General features: G+C 40.2%; 1 protein-coding gene across 9 annotated transcripts in view; it reads left to right on the forward strand.

Moving 5' to 3' along the window:
* The first annotated feature begins 219 nt into the window (after positions 1–219).
* The window catches only part of Tcerg1 (transcription elongation regulator 1), a 60,884-nt gene continuing 39,071 nt past the window's right edge, over positions 220–22,032 (forward strand). For 5 of the 9 annotated variants that reach the window (XR_361332.5, XR_005496033.2, XM_006254673.5 and 2 more), the window contains exons 1-6: positions 220–485; positions 6,987–7,212; positions 9,988–10,140; positions 10,949–11,351; positions 17,472–17,714; positions 21,721–21,783. Coding sequence is in view for 7 of the 9 variants with exons in the window: in XM_006254673.5 (XP_006254735.1) it covers positions 427–485; positions 6,987–7,212; positions 9,988–10,140; positions 10,949–11,351; positions 17,472–17,714; positions 21,721–21,783 (1,147 nt within the window). In the remaining 2 variants the exon portion in view is untranslated. Of the gene's footprint in view, positions 486–6,986; positions 7,213–9,987; positions 10,141–10,948; positions 11,352–16,165; positions 16,245–17,471; positions 17,715–21,720; positions 21,784–22,032 lie in introns of those variants that run through there. The other 4 variants (XM_006254674.5, XM_006254675.5, NM_001107390.2 and 1 more) reach the window with 3 other exon arrangements.

Below are 22,032 nucleotides of genomic sequence, written 5' to 3' on the forward strand. Positions count from 1 at the left end.
ACTTCGATTTCCGATTGGTTCATATAACGCACAAGGTCTCGGCCTAAGCTATTAGTGGCTAATATGGCTCCACATCTGGCTCCTGGAAGCCGCGCGGACACGTGGCTACGTTAGGCTGGGCGGAACTTGGGAGGACTTAGCTTTTTTTTCCGCAAGAGGGCGCCACTTGTTCCTCCTTGCCTAAGTCTCATTTCCCATAAAGCCTCCAAGCGGCCAATCAACTGACAGTCTCAATACCGCTTTCAAAGTCGGCGGGCCCTTTGCCCAATAGTAAAGCAAATGCCACCCCAACGTCAAGATTGATGGTGAGCTTCACCAATCATCATATAGATTTCAGTTAGTCCCACCTTGTGTGAGTGGGATTGACGATTCCTCCGGCCAATTGGGAACGCCGGGTCGGCGGGTGGATGAACGCGGCTGTCTGTAATGGCGGAGCGTGGCGGGGACGGAGGGGAAGGCGAGCGCTTCAACCCGGGGGAGCTGAGGTAAAGGGTGCTACCTTCCCTCACATCTAGACGTGCTGGCGTCCCAGGGGCTGGGGCTCGCTTCTGAAACCGGAGGGGATGGAGGGGACAGGAGTCGCGGCTGCCCGGGGCCCGACCGCGTGGGGCTGGCGAAAGGGGGAAGGGAGGGAGGCTTGAATGAGAGCCGGGCCGGGGCTGGGCTGCGGCCTCCTGCGCGCGGTGGGGCGCAGCCGCGTCCTTTGCGGGCCCTGGAGCCCTGGTCGGCGCGCCTCATCCTCAGGCCGCGGCCCGCCTGCCGTGGCGGGCCCCACTGGCCGCTCCCCTCCGCCGCCCGGCCGGCGTTGCCCGACCCACCGCGGCCTCCTCCACGCCCTCCGCGGCCTCGCGCCGCCTGGCCTCCCGCGCCACCTTCCCCAGCCCCGCTGCTTTCCTCCGGCCCTCGTTTCCGATTCGTTTTCTTTTGTGAAGATTCGCAGCCCTGACCGTTTGCAGGGCCACGAAAGCCGCTTCTCTAAGGCTCCCCTGCCCGGATCCTCACAGCACGGGTTTGGAGGAGTTGCAGGCGCTTTTCGCAGGCCAGAGGCGGTGCCAGGCCAGTCTCTCGTCTGTCCCAGTAGTCGAGGGGACTTCTCAGAGGGGTTGAGGCCGTAGAACGAGCAAAGGTTGGAGTTGTGAATCCAGGAAGTAGCTCTGTCCGGGTCCCAAGCCTGCGACCTCGTCCTGTTCTACCCACGGCCCGGCCCCACAGAGGCAGTGACCTTTTTTTTCTTAACCTCCTCATTCAGTGCCTTTGCCGTTCGTGATTAAAGTTTGATCACAGTGGTCGGGAAATGCCCTTTCTTTGTTTGATTTTTTTTTTTTTTGAGGAGGAAGAAAGGTCACCTATTTTATATATGTGCAATTTTTTTCCCTGTAAGGGAAAATGCTATTTCAGATATTCAGTTCCCATTCTGAATTGTGCCCCTTTAGCATTTAAAAGGAAGACAGGTGTTGATTTTGAGGACTTGTGTTTTCTAGAGTTCGGGGTGAAATTTTCTAAGGAAATGCAGATTAATCTTGCTTAGAAGAAAATAATGACTTTCAGGTTCAGAAAGTCACACAGATATTCCTTCTTTGGTAGGAACAAGGTTTTGTTTTATTTCCGAGATGAATCTTGAATCGTTTCACTCCCGTAACTGTGTGGTGATTGACTGGAGTACATTTTCAGGGCCTTCCAGTATTAGCGATTTCGTTTCACTCCCATAACTGTGTGGTGATTGACTGGAGTACATTTTCAGGGCCTTCCAGTATTAGCGATAGAAAGTTTATTTTTGATTTTGATCTCAAGAGGTCCTAGGGAGCTAGGAGTGGGTCTTGTAAGTAGCCTTGTAGACTTATTCCTGATAGTCTAGACATCATGGACATTGCAAAACTGACTCCAATAAGGCTTTAATTGGATAACCTGCTGCAAGTTTTTGTACCTTAGCTTCTGGGCTTAGGAGTCGCTTGCTTGAGGAGCTTTGTGTGGTGGCACACACTTGCTAATCGCAGCTTTCAGGAAGCTGAAGCAGGAGGGTGGTAAATCTCAGGCCATTGGTTATGTGTGATCACCATGCTTTCCAGAGAGTTTATGATAAATGGGCTGTTTCTGTGGCTGCTTTGATGACAGAAACTGCGCTTTGTTTGCACTTTGCATCCCATATATGGTTCATAGGTGGGGTCTATTATAGAGTCTGAGAAATAAGAGTTTAGTAGATGGGTGGTAAATAAACTGATACTGGGAAATGGTCACTCTATTGTCTTACTGCTCATTATGCATCCTGTGACAGTTATTGGATAGGTCCTGGTCATAAAGGGAAAAGTCCTATGTTTCTAAAGACTTTGCAGTTTAATTGAGGTTGATCCAAATTTGAAACTAAAACCATCAAATGAGGAAATCGGCCTGCAGGTGTGAAGCTCTGTGGAGATTGTTGATTGGGATTGAACTAAAACCTAGGTCCCCATGATGTTTGTGTAGATAGCATCTTTAATTTTTTGCCCATTCAACTAAAGGATTTTCTCTAAGGTGTTTGCTTATCTGGATAGACTACTCATAGAAAAATATATTTGCATTTCCAGGTCATCCTTTGTGTGGGGGTGGGGGTGGGGGTGATAGGCAAGTTCTCTTCATGTGACTAGGCTTCTTTTCCTCAGAAGTGTTAAAGTAGGATGTAAGATTTCAAGTCACCCAAGTGTTTTGAAATACAGAGATCTAATGTCATTCATCCTCTGTGGTTGAAGGCCATGAAAGTAACTTTTTGGAGTTATTTCCTAGGTCCTTTGTTTACTGCTGATACTATGACAAGGTTCTTCAGACCTGGGTCTCTTCACTGGAGAAAACAGGAATGGGGATACTTTGGCATCAATAGCGATTAGCTGCCTTGATAAGTTGTTTTTCCTTTGTAAAAAATGGCATTAAACTCACTTTGGGTTGCTGTAAGAATTAAGAGTACAGAAAATGCCTGGTAAGTAGGAAGGGCCCAGGGTTCATGGTCATTATTAAACAATATTGTACAGTGTCAGTATACTAAAGGGAACTGTATGATGGGTAAAGGCAGTGATGGACTGCTTTGTAGCATTTGTTGTACTTGAAAACTCAGAACAAGTGATGGCCCAGAGAACCTGTGAGACAGACGCTAGAGGAACAGGTTGAGATGACATTGGGCTGAGTCTGAATAATGAACAACAGACAGTCATATAAAGATGTGGGAAGAACATGCCAAGCAGAGGGAACCACGAACAGGGGCTACAACATAATGGAGATAGTTGATGTCTTTGATGATCAGGAATACTGGAGTCTGGAAATGTCCACAACTTCCAGGTAAAACGAGGCCTGATAGTAGCTGGCCAATAACAACTTTACAAGGTGTTTCTGTCAGTTGCTGTTCAGGTGCTTTATCTGTTTATTTAGTCCTTACTGCAGACTTTGGTGAGGAAATGCTAGAAGCAGTGTATAACCTCAGGACTTGGTCTGCCTATAATTGATGTCAGAAAATAGTAACATTAGGTTATGGCAGCAGGATATTAAGTGGCAGATTTTAAAAAGAAATCTAGAAAATTAACTAAGCGTCTTATATAGATAAAGCATTATAAAGCATTAGGAATAATTGAAAATGATAGCATGATTTGCTATGTATTGACTGTTAACCTTAAATTGACAGGGATTATCTCATTTAACAGAACTCTGAGGTAGCTTTTATTTGAAGTCTTCATTCATTTACATGGTAGGTAATTCAGACTTGGAAATTATATTAGTAGCCTGATAAAGAGCAGAGCTGGTATGGCTTAATGGTTCCAGAGGTCAAATGCTTAATCTTGTTTTGGAAGCAAGAAGTATGAAATTTTAAAGAAATAATATAGATTTTTTTTGAAGAAAAAACTGATCAAAAGGAGATATCTAAGATTAAGGTATATCCATCTATCTGTCCTTCCTTCCTTCCTTCCTTCCTTCCTTCCTTCCTTCCTCTCATCAAGACAGGGTTTCTCTGACTATGTAGCCTTGGCTGGTCTAGAACTTGTTCTGTAGACCAGGCTGGCCCAGAATTCACAGAGATTCACCTGCTTCTGCCTCCTGAGTGCTCCTACTTGGACCTTTGCAGCATAGGCTTGTTGGCTAAATATACTTGTATAGTAGTTCTTTAGTCTCTCGTTCTCCTGAAGGCACTTTAGTTACTTTGGAATTCTTTTGATGGTAGCAGAGTTGAACTGAGATGTGAAAATTTCGAACATAAAGGGTAATTGTAAGCGGGGTTTGAAAATGTAGGAAAGTTGCACAGAATCCAGAGTGATGAGGAAAGCCTGTAATACTAATTATTTTGTGTGTCTGTGTGTGTGTGAGAGAGAAAGTGCATCTGTGTGTCTGTGTCTGCCTGTTGTCATGATGTGGAGGTCAGAAGACAACCTTAGATGTCATCTACAGGGAGACAGACAACCTCCTTTGAAATAGGTTCTCACATTGGCCTCAAACTCAATGGTTAGACTAGATTGGTGCCAGCAAGTGCTAGGAATCTTCCTTTCTTTGCCTATGAAGCATGATGTTCACCACCATGCTTGGTATTTTTATAAGGATTTTGGGAACAAACTCAGGTGTAAATAATGGTTGGACCATCCCTCCAGTTTCTGATTATTTTCAGATACGCATAATATTGTTAATCTAGTTTTTTTGAATATGGAAATGTGGTTTGTGTGGGTAATGTATAGACTTTAGCTTCCCAGAAGATTGCTCCAATTGTCTTTGGCAAGTTGAAGTTTAGAAAGTATGTTTCCTTTTTTTCTTTTTTATTATTATTATTTATTTATTTATTTATTTTTTATTTAGAGATGAGGACCTTGAGTTGCCTAGAGTGACCTCCAACTTATGATCTTCCTGCCTCTGTGGTCATCCTGTCATTCCCCCTCCCCCAAAAGAGGGTCTCCTATGTAGCTCTTTCAGGTTTTTGAGACAGGGTTTCCTCTGTGTATCTCTGGCTGTCTTGGAACTCACTCTGACTGGCCTCAAACTCACAGAGATCTGCCTGTCTTTGTCTCCTGAGTGTACCACCTATGCCTGGCCATGAATATTTATTTATTTATTTATTTATTTATTTATTTATATTTTATATGTGTTGATGTTTTGCCTGCGTGTATGTCTGGTGAAGGGTGTCAGATGTGCCGGAACTGGTGGTGAGCTGCCATGTAAGTGCAGGAGAGTGAACCCAGGTACTCTTTAAGAGCAGCCACTGCTCTTAAACCACTACGCTACTTCTCTAACACCTTTTGTGAGTATTAGTGGGGACCTTACAGTGTACTGGGGATTTCTGAGTGAACAAAATTCCTCTCTGAAGGGACTTTCAGGACACTGGCATTTTAATTCTTGCTTTACCACTGATCTAGCTCTGAGTGTTTAGCTCTGAGTGCAGCATTTCCTTTTGTGTACCCTAGTTCCTTATCTGTAAAATGGGATTAACACTAGTGTTCACCTCATAACCTCATAGAACTGTTGCTAAGTAGCAGTATTTGAAAAGAGCATCGTATTCTCTCTGGCACATACTTAGAACTTTGAAGGATAATTCTTTTAATCACTGAGGGCAAAGGTAAATAATGCTCTTATGACAGTTATTTGTTCAGAAGCCATGGAGAAATACAGTAAGATGTTTGGCCAGAACAGGGAAGGAAAGGCTTTCTCCTTCAGACACAACAGTATTTGAAATGTCTTAGACTATATCTTCTCTCTTCTAATAAAATACATATTTTTAAATATTTTTTTGTGTGCCACAGTGCATATATGAAAGTCAGGACAACTTGCAGGAGTTCTATTCTCCCAGGAATCAAACTTTGGTCATCAGTCGGGGCAGGAAGCATCTTTACCACTGAGCAATTAAATCAGCTCCCTTTGCTCTTCTAAAAATGGCAGTTCATCCTTTAATTCCAGTGTCAGGGAGTAGAGAAGAGGTGAAAGCAAGTAGATCTGTGAGTTTGAGGCATTCTTGTCTACATACATAGTGAGTTCTAGGACAGCCAGGGCCATGTAGAAACCCCCTGTTTAAAAAAAAATAAAGACAAAAAGGTATTTCAGATTTAAAAATTATATAAAATGGGAGATGTTTGCTTTATTTGCATTCTGAATGCTCTTTTTAGTCTGAACTGCTTATGGTTAAGATACAGAGGGGGCTTGGCTGTGATAGCACACATCTTTAATCCCAGCAGGAGAAGCAAGGCTGACCTTTCTTGGTAGTTCCAGGTCAGCCAAGGCTACACAAAGAAACCTTGTTTCAAAACAAACAAACAAAAAGTTGGAGCATTTCCCCCTAAATACATTTGTGTCTATTTTTTGTTACTATAGAAGTAGCCTAAGAATCAACTTCTAAAGTTGATCCTTCACTAGCAGTAGATCTTGCTACCTTTTATATGTATCGCCTCTGTTTGTATAAACCAGAGATGGTGTTAGGATATGGTTCTTTAGCCTTTAACTTTTTCTATGTGACTCATCTATTTCTGCGTAACACCCCTCCAGGACAGTCATTATGTATACACCACCACACAAATATGACTGTCAGAGGGTAACTAGGGTGACTTGGTTCTCCCTTAACCTTGTGGATTTGAGGGATCAAAACTGGTCACAGGGCTTGGTGGTGGGTACCTTTACCTGTTGAGTCTTCTGACTGTTCCGGTAACATCCTATATTCATTGTTAGAGGTTGTATAGTCTTGGTTGGACTGTGTGGAATGTCCCTCTCAGTCATAACTAACCCATCTATCCTTAGGTAGACAACATTAATTATGGAATTGCTTCATTTTTTGATTAAAGTTGTTTTCATTCTTGTGACTATAGGTACTATTGTGGGGAAGGTATTTTAAAATAATCTAAATATTCTCCCACATCCATTCTCACCTCATTTTTACCAAGTGGTTGCAAAATACGGCTTTCCAACTCTTGTTTGCATTTGAGCCCTTTGAACATTTTTGTAATTCAGTTCTGAGTAGCTACTTTTGTAATTTTGAGAGTATTCGCTGTTCTTTCATGCAGGATGGCTCAACAGCAGGCCTTGAGATTCCGAGGCCCAGCTCCCCCACCAAATGCAGTGATGCGCGGCCCACCACCTCTTATGAGACCACCTCCTCCTTTCGGCATGATGAGAGGCCCTCCTCCACCACCCAGGCCCCCCTTTGGACGGCCTCCTTTTGATCCTAATATGCCACCAATGCCTCCCCCAGGAGGAATACCTCCACCCATGGGCCCACCACACCTCCAGGTAAAGAATTATAGAGGTTGCCATTTCTTGATTAGTATCAATTTTATATACAGGTTTTGCCTTAAAATTCTGATTCTGTTTATTGGTGTTTAAAGAGTTTTCTTTATTGTTTTTATTGTATGTGTATGAGTTTTGCTTCCATGTATGTATGTATACCAGATACCCATTGAGGCCAGAAAAGAGCACTGTGGTTGTAAGCCACAGTGAACAAGCAGTTGTGAATCACAGGATATGGATACTGGGATCCACACTTGGGTTTCCTGGAAGAAGAGCAAGCGTTCTTTTTTTTTTTTTTTTTTTTTTTTTTAAATATCTATTTCTTTATTATGTATACTTCATGCAGCTTTCTGCCTACATGTGCACCTACAGGCCAGAAGAGGGCATCAGACCTCATTACAGATGGTTGTGAGCCACCATGTGGATGCTGGGAATTGAACTCAGGACCTCTGGAAGAGCAGTCAGTGCTCTTAACCGCTGAGCCATCTCTCCAGCCCCAAGAGCAAACATTCTTAACCACTGACTTAGTTCCCTGTTTTTAGATTTTTTTTTTCCCTGTTTTAACATTTTTTCCTTTATTTTAATTTTTTGAGACAAGTTCTTAGTCTGTAGTTCTGGCTGGCCTTGATTTTACCGTGATTCTCCTGCCTTAGCTGTTAAATGCTGAGATTGTAGGTGTGAGATACTTCAGCAGAAATTCAAGTTTTAATCACTTTGAATTAACTAAAGACATGTCTTCATATACTGCTGATGCTCAAGTTGTTAATATGAAAATCAGAACAGGAACTTAAATGGTGACAGATAACTACTCAAAAAACTTAGCTTTAATAGACTAGTTTGTATTTATCCTTAATTTTACTGAAACCTGTCTTCTGTATGGGAAAAAGACTTTCAGATTTTAAAGTACTGAGTGGAGGGTATTTATCTTTCATGGTTTATATTGCTAGCAAGTATCTAATAGTGTAGATAGATATATATTTTTCAGTAATTATCCTTTCTAGAAATGATGTCTAGGGTAGAATTTGGAGAATGAAAATAGATTTGGATAATAGTTCTTTTCTTCTGCCAAATATTTTACTATTAGAAAAAGATTTATTATGATGTTTTTCTAAGTAAAAACTTGGGATGTACAAAGAGGTGTTTCTTTTTCCTTCCTTCCTTCCTTCCTTCCTCCCTCCCTCCCTCCCTCCCTCCCTCCCTCCCTCCTTCATTTCCTTCCTTCCTTGCTTCTTTCCTTCTTTCCTTCCTTCCAATTTGATGGGAAGTTAATGTTTAGCACAGGCTGGACTTGAATCCACCCTGTATTCCAGAGTGGCCTTGAGCATGTAGTAGATGTACTGCTTTAGCCTCTGGGTGCTGGGATTGTTGACATGTACCACTATACTTGGCTAAACTTGTATTTGAAGTGGAAGCTTGTCTGTTAGGGATGTGGCATTACATTTACTTGAAGATTGGAAAGGTCCAGCTTTTTAGCTTAGTGAGTAGAAGTTTACTACATGTACATTTAGGGTAGAACTTTTATAAATGGAGTTTGTGTTAGTGCTGCAAAGACAGGAGCATGCAAAAGTGACAGAAATAAGTTCATCAAAGCAGGGAGTAGGGCAGTGCAGGGAGTACTTAGAGGATAGTAGGATTCAGTTACCTTGCCTAATTTAAGGTGCTCTTGGTAATTGAATTTTTATATTATATACAAGTTATAGAAAACATCTTAATCTTTGTTCAAAATGACAGCTACAATATTCATTATTTTTGGTTTATTCTTTCCCTTTATTCAAGACAAAGTTTTTCTGTGTAGCCCTGACTATCCTGGAACTCACTCTGTAGACAGACTGGCTTCAGACTCACAAAAATCCACCTGCCTCTGCCTCCTGAGTGCTGGGGTTAAAGATGTGCACCGCCACACCTGGCTCTTAAACTTGTTCTTGAAGACTCTTTCCTTCCGCTTAGCGTTACCAGGCACAGATGTTACCAGGCACAGATGTCAGAAGCAGCAGCAGCACTTCTGGCTTCATGTACAGCTTGGCGTCTTGTTATATTACTGAAGAATGACTGTGGAGAAATTTTCAGGTTCTTTAGACTCACAAGAGTGGTGTCCTATATGTTTGATTGATTTCTGAGCTTTCTACTGAGGGGCTTGTCAAGGGCTGACTTCAGTTCCCAGTACTAAGACCAGAGCAGAACAAATGAAACCTGAAGGAGTGGATAATTGTTTTCTATATTTGTGAAACTCACTGACGTTTAAAATGATGAGATTTATTATTACTGCATGAAAAATATGGTGGAAAATATCTTAACTATTTTTGCTTGAAGTAAAAAACAATGAAGGGTTTGTGCTGTGTGATTTTATTTATTTATTTATTTATTTTTGGTAGAATATTGTTTATTGGTAGTACTTACTGTAGATAAGTTGTAAAACATTTATAAACTTAATGTTAAAACATAAAGGGTCGGGATGTAGGTCAGGAATAAAATACTTGCCTAGCATGTATAAAGCCCTGGGTTTGATCCTGATCACTACAAAAGTAAAAACATGAAAAATGCAATGAGATATGAAGAACATAAAGTTTACCCATGATGGTATAACCTAGCTCCTGTCAATATTTTTACATTCTTGCTATTAATTTTATTACAGATTAATCATTTTCTCATGCAGTACTGTATTTGAACAGACAACTGTTTGCTTTTATAGTTATTTACTTTTGTGTAGAGGTATAATTTATTTCCTGAAGGAAAAGAAGTAGTTTATGATTGATAGTAATTGTTTTTGTGATTTCACAGAGACCACCATTCATGCCTCCACCCATGGGAGCTATGCCTCCTCCTCCGGGCATGATGTTCCCACCAGGAATGCCTCCGGGGACTGCTCCTGGTGCTCCAGCACTGCCCCCCACTGAGGAGATATGGGTAGAAAATAAGACTCCAGATGGGAAGGTAAACTAGAACATTTTGTTTTTATGGTGGCAAAGTAGTGAATCTTTGGTAGATTGAGACTGTGGTACCCTGTGCCTCAAACAGTGGCAAGGATGTGACTAGAGGAAGGCCTGAATTAGACTCTGCTGCATTGCTGCAGTTCCAAGATCACATGGAGGTCTGTATGTCACAAATTCTCAAGACCATCTCTAGGCTTGGGAAACATTAGCAGGGATCAACACGTAGTTGACCTCACAGCTGAAATTACAGTGAGAGAATACAAAACAGGAGAAGGTGCATGAGTTCATATGAAGGAAAATCGACTGAAGCTTCCCAAAATCCTCGGAAGGAATGATACTGCATGGTTAATTTCTTCAGAGAGGAATGGTAACCAATAAACTCACATGAACCTGTATGGTTTTGGTGGGGTTTTCATTTGACATTGGTCATATAGTACTGTTTAGCATATACTAAAATTCCATACTACCAGAAAGAAAACAGACTATGAACATGAGGGGTTTAGGCATGGAGTGCATTCTTACTTGGAAGAAAGAGCATGATGGTAATCTTCTCAGGTATAGTTCTTACATGTTAGGCAAAGGCCAATTTTGTCAGCAAGGCTTTCTCATAAAGATAGTGTCAGGTCTTCTTTATTAACGTCCTGCACAAAATATAATATTGATTTTTCTCTCCTGTCTATAGAAACAGACTTACAATTTATGAATATTTTTAACCTTTTCTAAGACTTCTTTAAAATATTTTAAGACAAAATAATACTAACATTTTTAGTACTGGGTTTTGTGATTATCCCTTATTCCTTCCTCTGCAGGTTTATTACTATAATGCTCGGACTCGTGAATCTGCATGGACCAAGCCAGATGGAGTTAAGGTTATTCAGCAGTCAGAACTAACACCTATGCTTGCAGCTCAAGCACAGGTCCAGGCTCAGGCCCAGGCCCAGGCTCAGGCTCAGGCACAGGCACAGGCTCAGGCCCAGGCCCAGGCCCAGGCCCAGGCTCAGGCAGCCCAGGCTCAGGCCCAAGCGCAAGCACAAGCTCAGGCCCAGGCTCAGGCCCAGGCCCAGGCTCAGGTCCAAGCACAAGCAGTAGGCGCTCCCACCCCTACCACCAGTAGCCCAGCACCTGCAGTGTCCACGTCAGCACCAACATCTACCCCGTCCTCCACCACAGCTACCACAACAACTGCTACTTCAGTTGCACAGACAGTATCAAGTAAGTAATGGCCTAGTGTGTTTATATTTAAGGGTGCGAAAACAAATAAATAGAGTATTCTAAAATGGCTCTGATATTTTTAGCATTACCCTTGATGTTAACTTAAAGTATGTTTTGACATTAAAATTTTTGAGTTAGAGAAAACAAGACATTTGTATGAGTAGAGGAAATTATTTTCCCAAGTATAGTTTGTAAAATTAGGTGTAGAAGTACAGTTACTTTGATTGACCAACATTAATGACAAATGCTGTGGGAATTATAGAACTATGTGTGTTGGATCCTATTTTATAGTTTCTTAATTGAGGGTTGAACAAAGATAATGAGGACTGATGTAGTTTATGGGATTGTTAGGGAAGTTCTGAGGCAGGACAAATTCATATTGCTCAGTAGGAGATGGATAGCTTTAAAAATTAGGCAGATGTTCTCGATTGTTCTTCAGATGCTACTTCTGGGTGATAATGAAGTCAGAAGACTTTGTTAGAGTTTTTCTGTAAACTTCTTTTACAGACAGTGGGCCCCAGAGTAAGTTATACATAAATGCTGTATGTATTGGCTTAGAAATTTAAAAAATAAAAGTGAAAGTATATAAATACCAGATGTAAGGGCTGAAGAGAAGTAGGTTTTTGTTTTTAAACAACTATTCTGTATATTGGTAGTTAGAATAGGAGTGGCTCCTATAGATTCATGTGTTTGAATGCTTGGCCCATAGAGAGTGGCACTATTAGGAGTTGTGGCCTTGTTAGATTAGGTATAGCCTTGGTGGACAAGTGTCACTGTGGAGGTGGGCTTTAAGGTCTCATATAAGCTGGAGTTAAATCCAGTGTGCAATCAGTTTCCTCCTGGCTGTCTATGAGAGACAGTCCCCCTTCTGCTACCTTTGGATCAAGATGGTAGCACCCTGAGCTCCTCCAGCACCGTGTCTTCCTGCATGCTGCCATGCTGGTGATGGACTGAACCTCTGAAACGGTAAACCAGTCCCAGTTAAATGTTTTCCTTTATAAGAGCTGCCTTGAACTTCTTGTCCCTTCCTTGCAGCAATGAAACCTTAACTAAGACAGAAGTTGGTACCAGGGACTGGGGAATTGCTGTCATAGGCCTGACTGTGATTATTTTTGGAGAAATGTGGATTTGGGGACTTTAGATTTGTAAAAGACTGGAATACTTTAAGTGGGGCTAAATGGGCCATACTAGTAGGAACATGGAGACAGTTATACTGAGGGTGAATTGGAATTTGGGGGCCTGGCTGTAGAGGTTTCGGAGGAGAATTTTAGTATGTTGCCTAGAGATTGTTCTTGTTATGTTTTGGTGAAGAATGGCTGCTTTTGCCCTCATTTGAAGAGTCTGCCTGAGGCTAAGATGAAGAGATTTAGATTTAATTGCTTTGGCCAGGGAAATTTCAAGACAGTCTAGCATAGATTATCCTGTGGATCATTGTTATGAAGAGCCTTTTGATCAGATGTAGCAAACTGAGAAAGGAAAAATACAAAACGTTTGGTTCAAAAGTTAAAGGGGCACCAGTAAGTGGAATGGAGCTAAATCCAAGGATATTCAAGGATGTAAAATGGAATTAAAGAAGTGGTGCCCTTGGGGCATGATCCCACCCAGCTAAACTTAATGAGTTTACAGTTGTATGAGGATAGTTAAATCATGTTATGTGTTATTTTGCACTGATTGTTGTTTTCATTTGGACATAAGGAGATATGATCATGTGTCAGACTGACAAAGGATGAGTTGTGATGGCTATTCTCGGTTGTCAACTCTACTATATCTGGAATGAATTACTATCCAGAAATGGGGGGCATATCATAGTGGCCTTACTTATAAAGATCTTGTGAAAAGGAATTAAAGAAAAGCTTAGGTCCAGGTGTGATGGTACATGCTTTAATTCCATCATTCAGGAGACAGGCAGACAGATCTCTGAGTTCAAAGTCAGTATACAGTACAAGTTCCAGGACAGCCAAGGTTAGATAGTGAAGAAAATCATTGAATATAGAAAGCTGGTGAAGATGTACTAGAACAAGGGGGCTATGTTCTTGTCCCGGCAAGCAGAACTTGCCAGCTCCTGCTTGACAGTCAAGAATAGAAGGGTTACTGGGACAATTGATGTTGGTTAGCTAGAGCTAAGAAATTAGTGGTGATAAAGAAAAGACCAGCAGTATCGCTGAGGAGAAATCTGAGAAATGTTTTCTGAGAGCACAAATAAGCTGTGTTCTAGAGAGAGACCTTGTGCTGGCAGCTGGCAGAGATACTTGGTAATGTGTCAGGATCACCTAGATGGTACTGATTTCAAAAGTATGTAGGGGTCATGGAGAATCCCTGAGGCTTGACACTGAGAGAGCCCAGGAAAGGCCATTGGTGAAGCTGCAGCCTCAGTGGCATTTGAAGACCCAGGACTGAAGGGGGTCAGGCAAAGAAGTTGAGGCTTGGCACCATGAAGAGAGTTTGTGAGAGGCTATTGGTGAAGTCTAGTTGCAGCAGAAGACTACAGTGTATTGGAGATGCCAGTACCGTGGGATGTCTGCCAGGAACAGCAACAGCAATGGAGTGGAGTCAGCCAGAGCCTGGAGTGCTACAGAGGTCAGAGCTGAAGAAGTAACCTTTGGAGGAACCCAGAAGATCATATGTGGATCCTAGATATTGAATCAAAAAGCTGTGAAGTTGAAGTTGCCTTGGCAACCTTAAGATGTTAGAGATACCAGAGATGAGGGATACCTGATGAGGAAATTTGCCAACAGGGAATGGAATCAACCCAAGAGAAAGAATTGTGTTACAGTCAACAAAGCTGAAAAGATTTGTTGTATATCAGACATGGAGATGTATATTCTATACCATGATATCATTGGAAGTATGTGATCTGCCTTTGATTTTATAGGGTATTACAGTTAAGAGATGACTGATAGACTATAGGGACTTTTGAAGTTGGGCTAAATGTATTTCATATTATGTTATGGCTAGAAGCCTATGGGGGCCAGGGAGTGGAATGTGGAATGTGGTAGTTAGAATAGGTTCCTAGCATGGATTCATGTGTTTGAATGGCCAATAAGGACTGGTACAACTGGGAAGTATGGCCTTGTTGGAGTATGTGTGGCCTCATTGAATGAAGTGGATCGTTGTGGAGAGGTGGGCTTTGCGGTCTCACATATAAGCTCAAGTTAGACCCAGTGTGTAGTCCGTTTTCTCCTGGCTGCCTGTGGAAGACAGTCCCTTTTTGCTGCCTTCAGATCAAGATATAGAACTCTCAACTCCTCCAGCTGATGGACTGAACCTCTGAAACTATAAGCCAGCCCCAACTAAGTGTTTTCCTTTTGAAGTCTCTTGCCTTGATCATGTAGTCCTGTCAGAGAAAACTCTTAAGACAGTGGTATTCCTCTGCAAACCTTAACTGAGCCCAGAACTATTGAAATGATCTTGATGTGATCATTGTTAATACATTGCACTGTCTGGATTTCCTTATATTTTAATGATTGGTAGTTTCAGAAATTTGGGAATCAGTAATGTAAGAAATACATAGTGAAGAAATATAATCATAATGGATTCAGATTTGAGTTTATCTTATTGATAAGGAAGTAAGGTATATGTGATGAATGTCCACAGATAGATGTATGTGTCTCCCTCCTGCCCCCAGGACTGGTGACTGAACCCAGGGCCTTAAGCATTTCAGGCAAGCACTCTGAATCCAGCTGGAGACAGTTTGTAGCTATCATTTAGTACCTGATGTTTGCGAGTGTAAGATGTAAATGAAGGGGAATGGTGCTGCCTCACGGGATTGTGATCTTAGCTTACGTGTTTATGCTTGAATGTTATGGCAGGAACCTGCCAGTGACTGATGGAGTATGTGGTGGTGGTCGTCCGAGCAGTCTTAAAGGCAGCTTAGCACCGTGTGCAGGCTCTTGTTGCTTAAGGTCTCTCTATGATGGCTTGGGAAGGGTGGTGCTTCTTTAAGGGACAAACATGGTTATGTAGCTATTTCATTTGTCTATGTGTGCTCCATTTCTGTATATAAAACCCTCATCAGTGAGTGCCCCTCCCCTTCTTGCTGTTTAAAAGACTTAAACATAATAAAGTCATGCTCCCTTCATTGCTTTTGAATACCAGTTTTGATATTGGATGCCTGAATATTCTACTGGTACTGTGTCATTCTAGTTTTACTGTTTTTCCACTTATACATTGTCACTGCTCTTTTTTAGACTCCTACCCTGGGTTAAATAGCGTGGACTAAGCAGTGTTTTGAGCATGTGGAACTCGTAGGAACTTACTCATTATCTTGGCATCGCTCTCGGGTTCTCCCGTGACTCTGCATTGCCTTTATCCTTTTCCTTAGATTCATTACCCTTAAGCAAGGGCAGATACCCTGTTGTGGAAAGTAGGAGTGAGTTGAGTGAATACTTTTTGCCATCTCCTTGGTTGTAATCTTTTCCACTTGAAATTTTATGTTCCTATAAACTTATTTTCCTGGCATTGGTCCTTTGGACTATAGCTTAGTATTCTTAACACAATATTTTAAAATTTAGTTCTGTGAACTATAAATAATATAGATATGTAATTAATTACATGGGAATAAACATTCAGACCCTTTATTTTACTTGAAGTTGAGCATAAGCTTTTTTTTGTTTTTGTTTTTTTTGTTTTGCAAGTTATGGAAACTGATCATGAAGTCAACTTCTCAGGGAATTCAGGGAGAACAAATATATCTTCAGCCAGTTTAGTGGTCTACAATTGCTGAATGGTGTATATATGGGATTGGGCAAATGTTGCATGTACTTTGTCTTTTTCACACTGTTATAAATTATATTAATATGATACTGTACCCTAAGACTAGGTCTATGCTAGACCAACAATTCATTCCTGGGCCCCTGAAGATACTTCTTTGGCCCTGCTGTCTATTTAGCCAAGGTGAGTTCCTCATTAACAAGTACAAAATCACTCACATCTTTCCAGCTTAAGTGAGGTTGTCATTTAGAAGCTTGAAGATGGTAGTGGACAGAGTTTTGTTTTCAGGTGGACAATACAATTGGGCGGTTTGTATACAACTTTGCACTTACTAAAAATTGAAGTTGCTTAAAGATTGAGATTACTGTTAGTAATTTGGCAACTTTACTCTTAGTTTGATACAGGTACAGTTTGATACGTTTCTTTAAAAAAAATCACTGAAAAGCTAGTGAATTATCACAGTGGATTTTATTTGGAACTAGGTGAGTTATAAACAAATTGCTTTATTAAGTGAGAGCTAAAACCTTTAAAAATGTGAAGAATAGATTTTATTTTTCGATTTCTACTTTATTTTTGATAATTAAAAATGTGTTAGCAGAACCCAAATTACCCTGAATTTTACATTCACCCATTCACACTATAAGAAGCACTTAAAATGTTTTCTTAAGATTTGAAATAATCAAGGTATTTGCTGCTCCATTCATTCCTAACCAGACATTAGTTGTGTGCATCTCCTTTCTCACTGTGCTCTTTCTTGCTTAGACAGTTGCATTAATGTAATTGATCTCTCTTCTTCCTGTGCATTTATCCAGTTCACTCATCACATACACCCTTCATTTACATTTATGAAATCTTGCCAATAATGTGAGAACACACTGTTATGTGCACTAACATGTAGTTTGCTACCCCATTTTCTCTGTGTAAGCGCTGCCCTTTACCTGTTCAGCAGAGTAGAGACTTGCTGACCCTTACTCCAGACTTGGTGTGTGCCTCATGTCTTAGGAGATGAGTGTTCACTTGTGATTTGTGACCACTGCTGCTCTCTACCCTTTGCTGTACTCATGCTTCTTTTAATATTTGCTTATTTTCTCTTTGAGTTCCTCTTTCTTTGAAATCTTGACTTGTTGAGGTTTAATAATCTCAGTGTAAAAATTTCTGTATCCTCTACCTGAACAGACTAGGTCTTAGTTACACTCCTGTACATTTACTCCATTCCATTTTGTGCCCTACTATTGTTTCTGTCTATATTTTATGTAGCTATTTTTAAACTTCTTGAACATGGGTTTTGTTGACACATTTCTTACAGTGCATGAGATGATGGCCCTTTAAATACTGAGAGAGTGAGTGGGTGAGTGACAGAAGGATACAGTAAGGGTCATGAGTGATACATATTGTTTTCTCTTTCATCAGCACCCACAACACAAGACCAGACCCCAAGTTCTGCTGTTTCAGTTGCCACGCCTACAGTTAGTGTTTCAGCTCCTGCTCCTACAGCCACACCTGTGCAAACTGTACCCCAGCCGCACCCACAGACGTTACCTCCTGCTGTTCCTCACTCAGTCCCTCAGCCGGCAGCAGCAATACCTGCTTTCCCACCAGTAATGGTGCCTCCGTTCCGTGTGCCCCTTCCTGGCATGCCAATTCCACTTCCAGGTAAATGCAGATCACACTTGATGTTCTAGCTGTTCCTCATTGTCAGTTTGTTCTCATGTGTCTGTTGCATTTGAAATTGCCTTGAATCTCACCTGTTTGAGATGGTTTTGAAAGATTCATGGCTAACTGCGATATTTTTTTCTTAAGTTTTTGGTAAATGTCCTTTTTTGTTGTTGTTTACATGTCTTAAGTCACATTTAAAAATACACTTATTTTGGATAATAGCCTCAATAAACTAAATTTTTTTTTGTTTGTAAATATGTTCTAAATGTGATTTTTTTTTTTTAAAAAGAGATTGAATCTATGAAGTTGATAAATTACAAGCTGTAACAGCTAGCACAGGTCAAGTAATGTACACTGTATATCATTCTAACACATTGTATGCATTCAGTCTTAAGTTTTGTAACCATTCTTAGGAGGTAGGTAGATTTGCAGACTGGTTTAATTATTTTTTTGTCCAGTATTACTTAGTTAAATGTCAGCATTAGGATTTGATCTGCTGCCCTCCAGATCCAGGTGCCAAGCTCTTAGTAATCACGTTTCTTTACAACACTTTTGAAGTAAAGTATGCCCTGCATTATTTAACAGTTTCTTTCGGGTAGATTTGTGTGTTATTGACCAGGGAATTGAGGAGTAGAAAGCGAGTTTAAGGATTTGTTTTGTGGAGAAGTTTTCCATTAGGGAACGCTATTGTTGGGCATTCTAGTTTGAGTGAATTTGCCGTTGTCAAATCAATGTATTTAATACTTGATCCATGATTCAGTCATCCCTTATGTATTCTAGCTGAAAATATTGTTTCTGTAGACAAGTTTTACAAGGTTAGCTTGTGGTAAGCATGAAGAGGACCTGGCTTCTGTCTCTAACTTTCACACTTTTCCCAAGGCTTCTGCCACTTACTGGATAAGGTTCTGTATAAAAGCAAAGGTGTGAATACATTTAAAAATTAAAAATTTTCAAGAACCAAAAAATTAAGAACTGGTGTTTTTTATTGGATTAAAATTTTTTTTATACATTATTGATATAGTGGTAGGTAAGTGCTAGAGAGAAAATGCCCTATATGTGAAGGTTTGAATCTGTAGTCATTTAAAAATATGAAAAGTTGTTTGGTACAATTTTTTTTTCTTGAGTTATATTTAAGGCAATGACACTTGTCAAACCCTTTTTCTTTTTAAAAACTGTTATTATTATTTATTATTATTACTGTGTTGTTGTGTAGCCCAGCCTAGCCTGGGGCTCACTTGTCTAGTCTTCAGGCCTTGAAATTGCAGTCTACTTTATAGTTAAAGACAGCATGAAGGCCAATTCTGGGTTTGTGTGAGGATGCCGAGCTCTTAATTTGTAGAGAACAGACTGAGAGGTGGCACTATGATCCCATAAAAATATTTCAAAAGATTATTGTCTTTTGAAAGGATGTTGACTTTGTTCCATATGCTTTTACTAGAGCAGAGGAAAAAGGCAAAGGGTACATAGTACTAGCAAAGATTTGTGGAAAGTGGGAGTTTGTTCAGTTCCTCATTTTCATACTTTCCAAAAATTTAGAATAGGTGGTAGTGACCACAAACTGAAGATGATTCTTGTGCAATTAGGCAGTAAAAGACACTTAAAAAATGGCAGCCACTAATGATTTTGTAGGTTAACTGGAAGAAAACTGATCTCTCTCTCTCTCTCTCTCTCTCTCTCTCTCTCTCTCTCTCTCTCGTGTGTGTGTGTGTGTGTGTGTGTGTGTGTGTGTGTGTGTTTGCATTTCTGGGGATTGAACTCAGGGATTTGTGCAGGGTAGGCAAGTGTTAATACCCCTGAGCTGTACTCCAAACTCAAGAAATCTCCACCTGTGTAGCAGTGGGGTGGTTCAAGCTTTAGAAGGTGTCTTATAGAGAGTAAGAGTAATATTAGTTGGCACTGAGGCATTTCTGATTTGATAATCATTTTTTTCTCATTAACCTTTTCACTAAATTCTACAAGATGTTTTAGTGAAAAGACAAAACACTTATCTTCTTCTCCCCAAAGTTTTGTCTGTGATCCTACCTTTCCCCCTTCTTTATGTCAACTCTGTGTTAAGGTGAATTGGAAGGATTTATTTGTGTTACGTATTTTACAGCTTGAAATTCTATTTGTAATAGCATTGTCTGGTTGTAATAAGAATGACTAAGTAGGAGACGAGTAAGATGAAGGAAAGTGGTAGAAGATTTAGATGAAAAGGTGGAGTTCAAGGGTGGTAACAGATTAGGATTAGATGTATCTACTTCTAGAACTGAAATCTTACTTGCAATTTTAAGAAACTGTCATTGACCTCAGAATCTAAAATGCTAAGTGGAATTTTCTAATTTCCTAATAGAGCATATTTTGAGGACAGCATAATTTGTAGGAAAATTGGACAAAAACTTCCCCCTTTTAAAAAAGGTTAGTATTTTAGGTATGTGGTTATTTTGTGAGTATTCATAATATGCTTGTAATGTCTTCAGGGAAAGCCTTAGATTTATCTGTGTAGGTTGAGAAGAAACATATGCTAATAGTTATGTAGAGATACTTAAGGTGGCTCCGTTGATTTTTATCATTGGCAGTTATGTCTGATTATGAAGATCTTTGATTCATTTAAAGTTACATAATGAACATTTTTTGGAGGATAGTTTAAGAGACTAGACTTTGGAAGAAAGTTTTATCCTAAGGGAAGTGGTGGTTTAATAAATAGGTTGGCAGTTCCTGTAGGTGGCAGTATTTATTTATATTAACTGAAACTTGAAGCCTGAAATTTCTTTTATGAAGTGAATTTTTCTTTTTGCTTCAACATTAGGGAAATAAAACAACGCACCCAGCTTTCTCCACTCAGCATCCTTTTACAGTCAGGGACTTTATTTTGGTTTACAGTTAGTAGGAAGTTTAGTGTTACTCTTTACATGGAATGGTAATGAAATATAAGGCACTTCAGAATTTGGTGCTTTTGTACGCGTGTGTGTGAGCATCATTTCAATTATTTGAAAACGCAGAGTTTTAATTTTGATTTTACTTTCTGAACTAGGAGAGACTTCCCATCCTTCAATGGGAAAATTTATTTTTAATATACTATTTAACATTTTTAAAATTTGCAGTACCAAACTAAGTTGAGTTTTTTCCAGGAACAAAACAGTAAAAATTATTTCCCCTATGATTCTTCAGATTTTTATTTTTAAAACATTTTAAAATTCACATTCACTTTTGAATTTCCTCAGTTTTCCAGCTTTTCTTTTCACCTTTAATCATCATTCTATTACATCATGATGAGTCTTCCTCCTTCTCAGACTGTACATAATATCTGTTCCTTAATACGGGCTCCTTCACCCAGCCTAACTGACAACGGACAGTGACTAAGAACATCAGAGGGTTGCTTTGGCCTGCCTTGTGGTGTTCGTGCCATTTCATGTGGCGGCCATTAAACATATTTTGACACTAGTTGAATGGAAGCCACTCTCTCCATCTGTGCTTTCATTTTAACCGTTACTGCCTGCAGGGGAATATTTGAATCCATTTTATGGCTTAATTTTTTCTTATTCCCCCACCCCTCAGGCCCTGTCGTTTTCTATTTTTGTATAGTTGTGCCATACCATTCAGCCCCAGCATGTGTTGTCAAATGAGCATCAGGATAGCAAAAGCACTGTCAGACAGTACTGTGTGCAGTGCCTTTTACTATCGGGTAAGCATCCATCCGCAGCTGGGTTTGATGTCTGCTCGACAAAGGTCCCACACAAGAATTTATTAGTGTGTAACCAAGCGGGTTTCTTTTGCTGATTTTAAATGTTGAGGCTCCTTCAAACATGAGAGCTGGTAGGTAACTGGTGTTGTAGCTAGAAATAGCATCACTCGATTTGGCACTATGTCCCACAAAATGTCAAACAACTATTTTATTCCATTCTTGGTCATTCTCATTGGAAATAGATTCTAAATTGTAGTGGTAAACTATCTCCCTGAATCCCAGTGGTAGCCGACATACAATGGCAGCTTTCCAACCAATGCTTGCTTATCCATTTTACAGGTGTAGCAATGATGCAAATAGTCAGCTGCCCGTATGTAAAGACAGTCGCTACCACCAAGACCGGTAATTTTAAAACCATCTTAGTTTGTTTTGTCTGTAAGTTGGCATGGTAGTGAATGTTGTTGTTTATCCTTTTATTTATTTATTTTTGCCCTAGTGAGTGGAGCTTAAAAAATATTTTTCTTTTTAATGAGCAGTTTAAATGCAGTTGTCATATTTGGCCAACACTTAATTTCCCAATTTCCTGTAGTATTAGCTTCTTTGGTTCACAAAAGCAAATGAGGTCAGATCACTTTATATATCTTAATTTAT

Source organism: Rattus norvegicus, chromosome 18 (genome assembly GCF_036323735.1).
Source record: "Rattus norvegicus strain BN/NHsdMcwi chromosome 18, GRCr8, whole genome shotgun sequence".
Taxonomy (NCBI): Eukaryota; Metazoa; Chordata; class Mammalia; order Rodentia; family Muridae; genus Rattus; species Rattus norvegicus.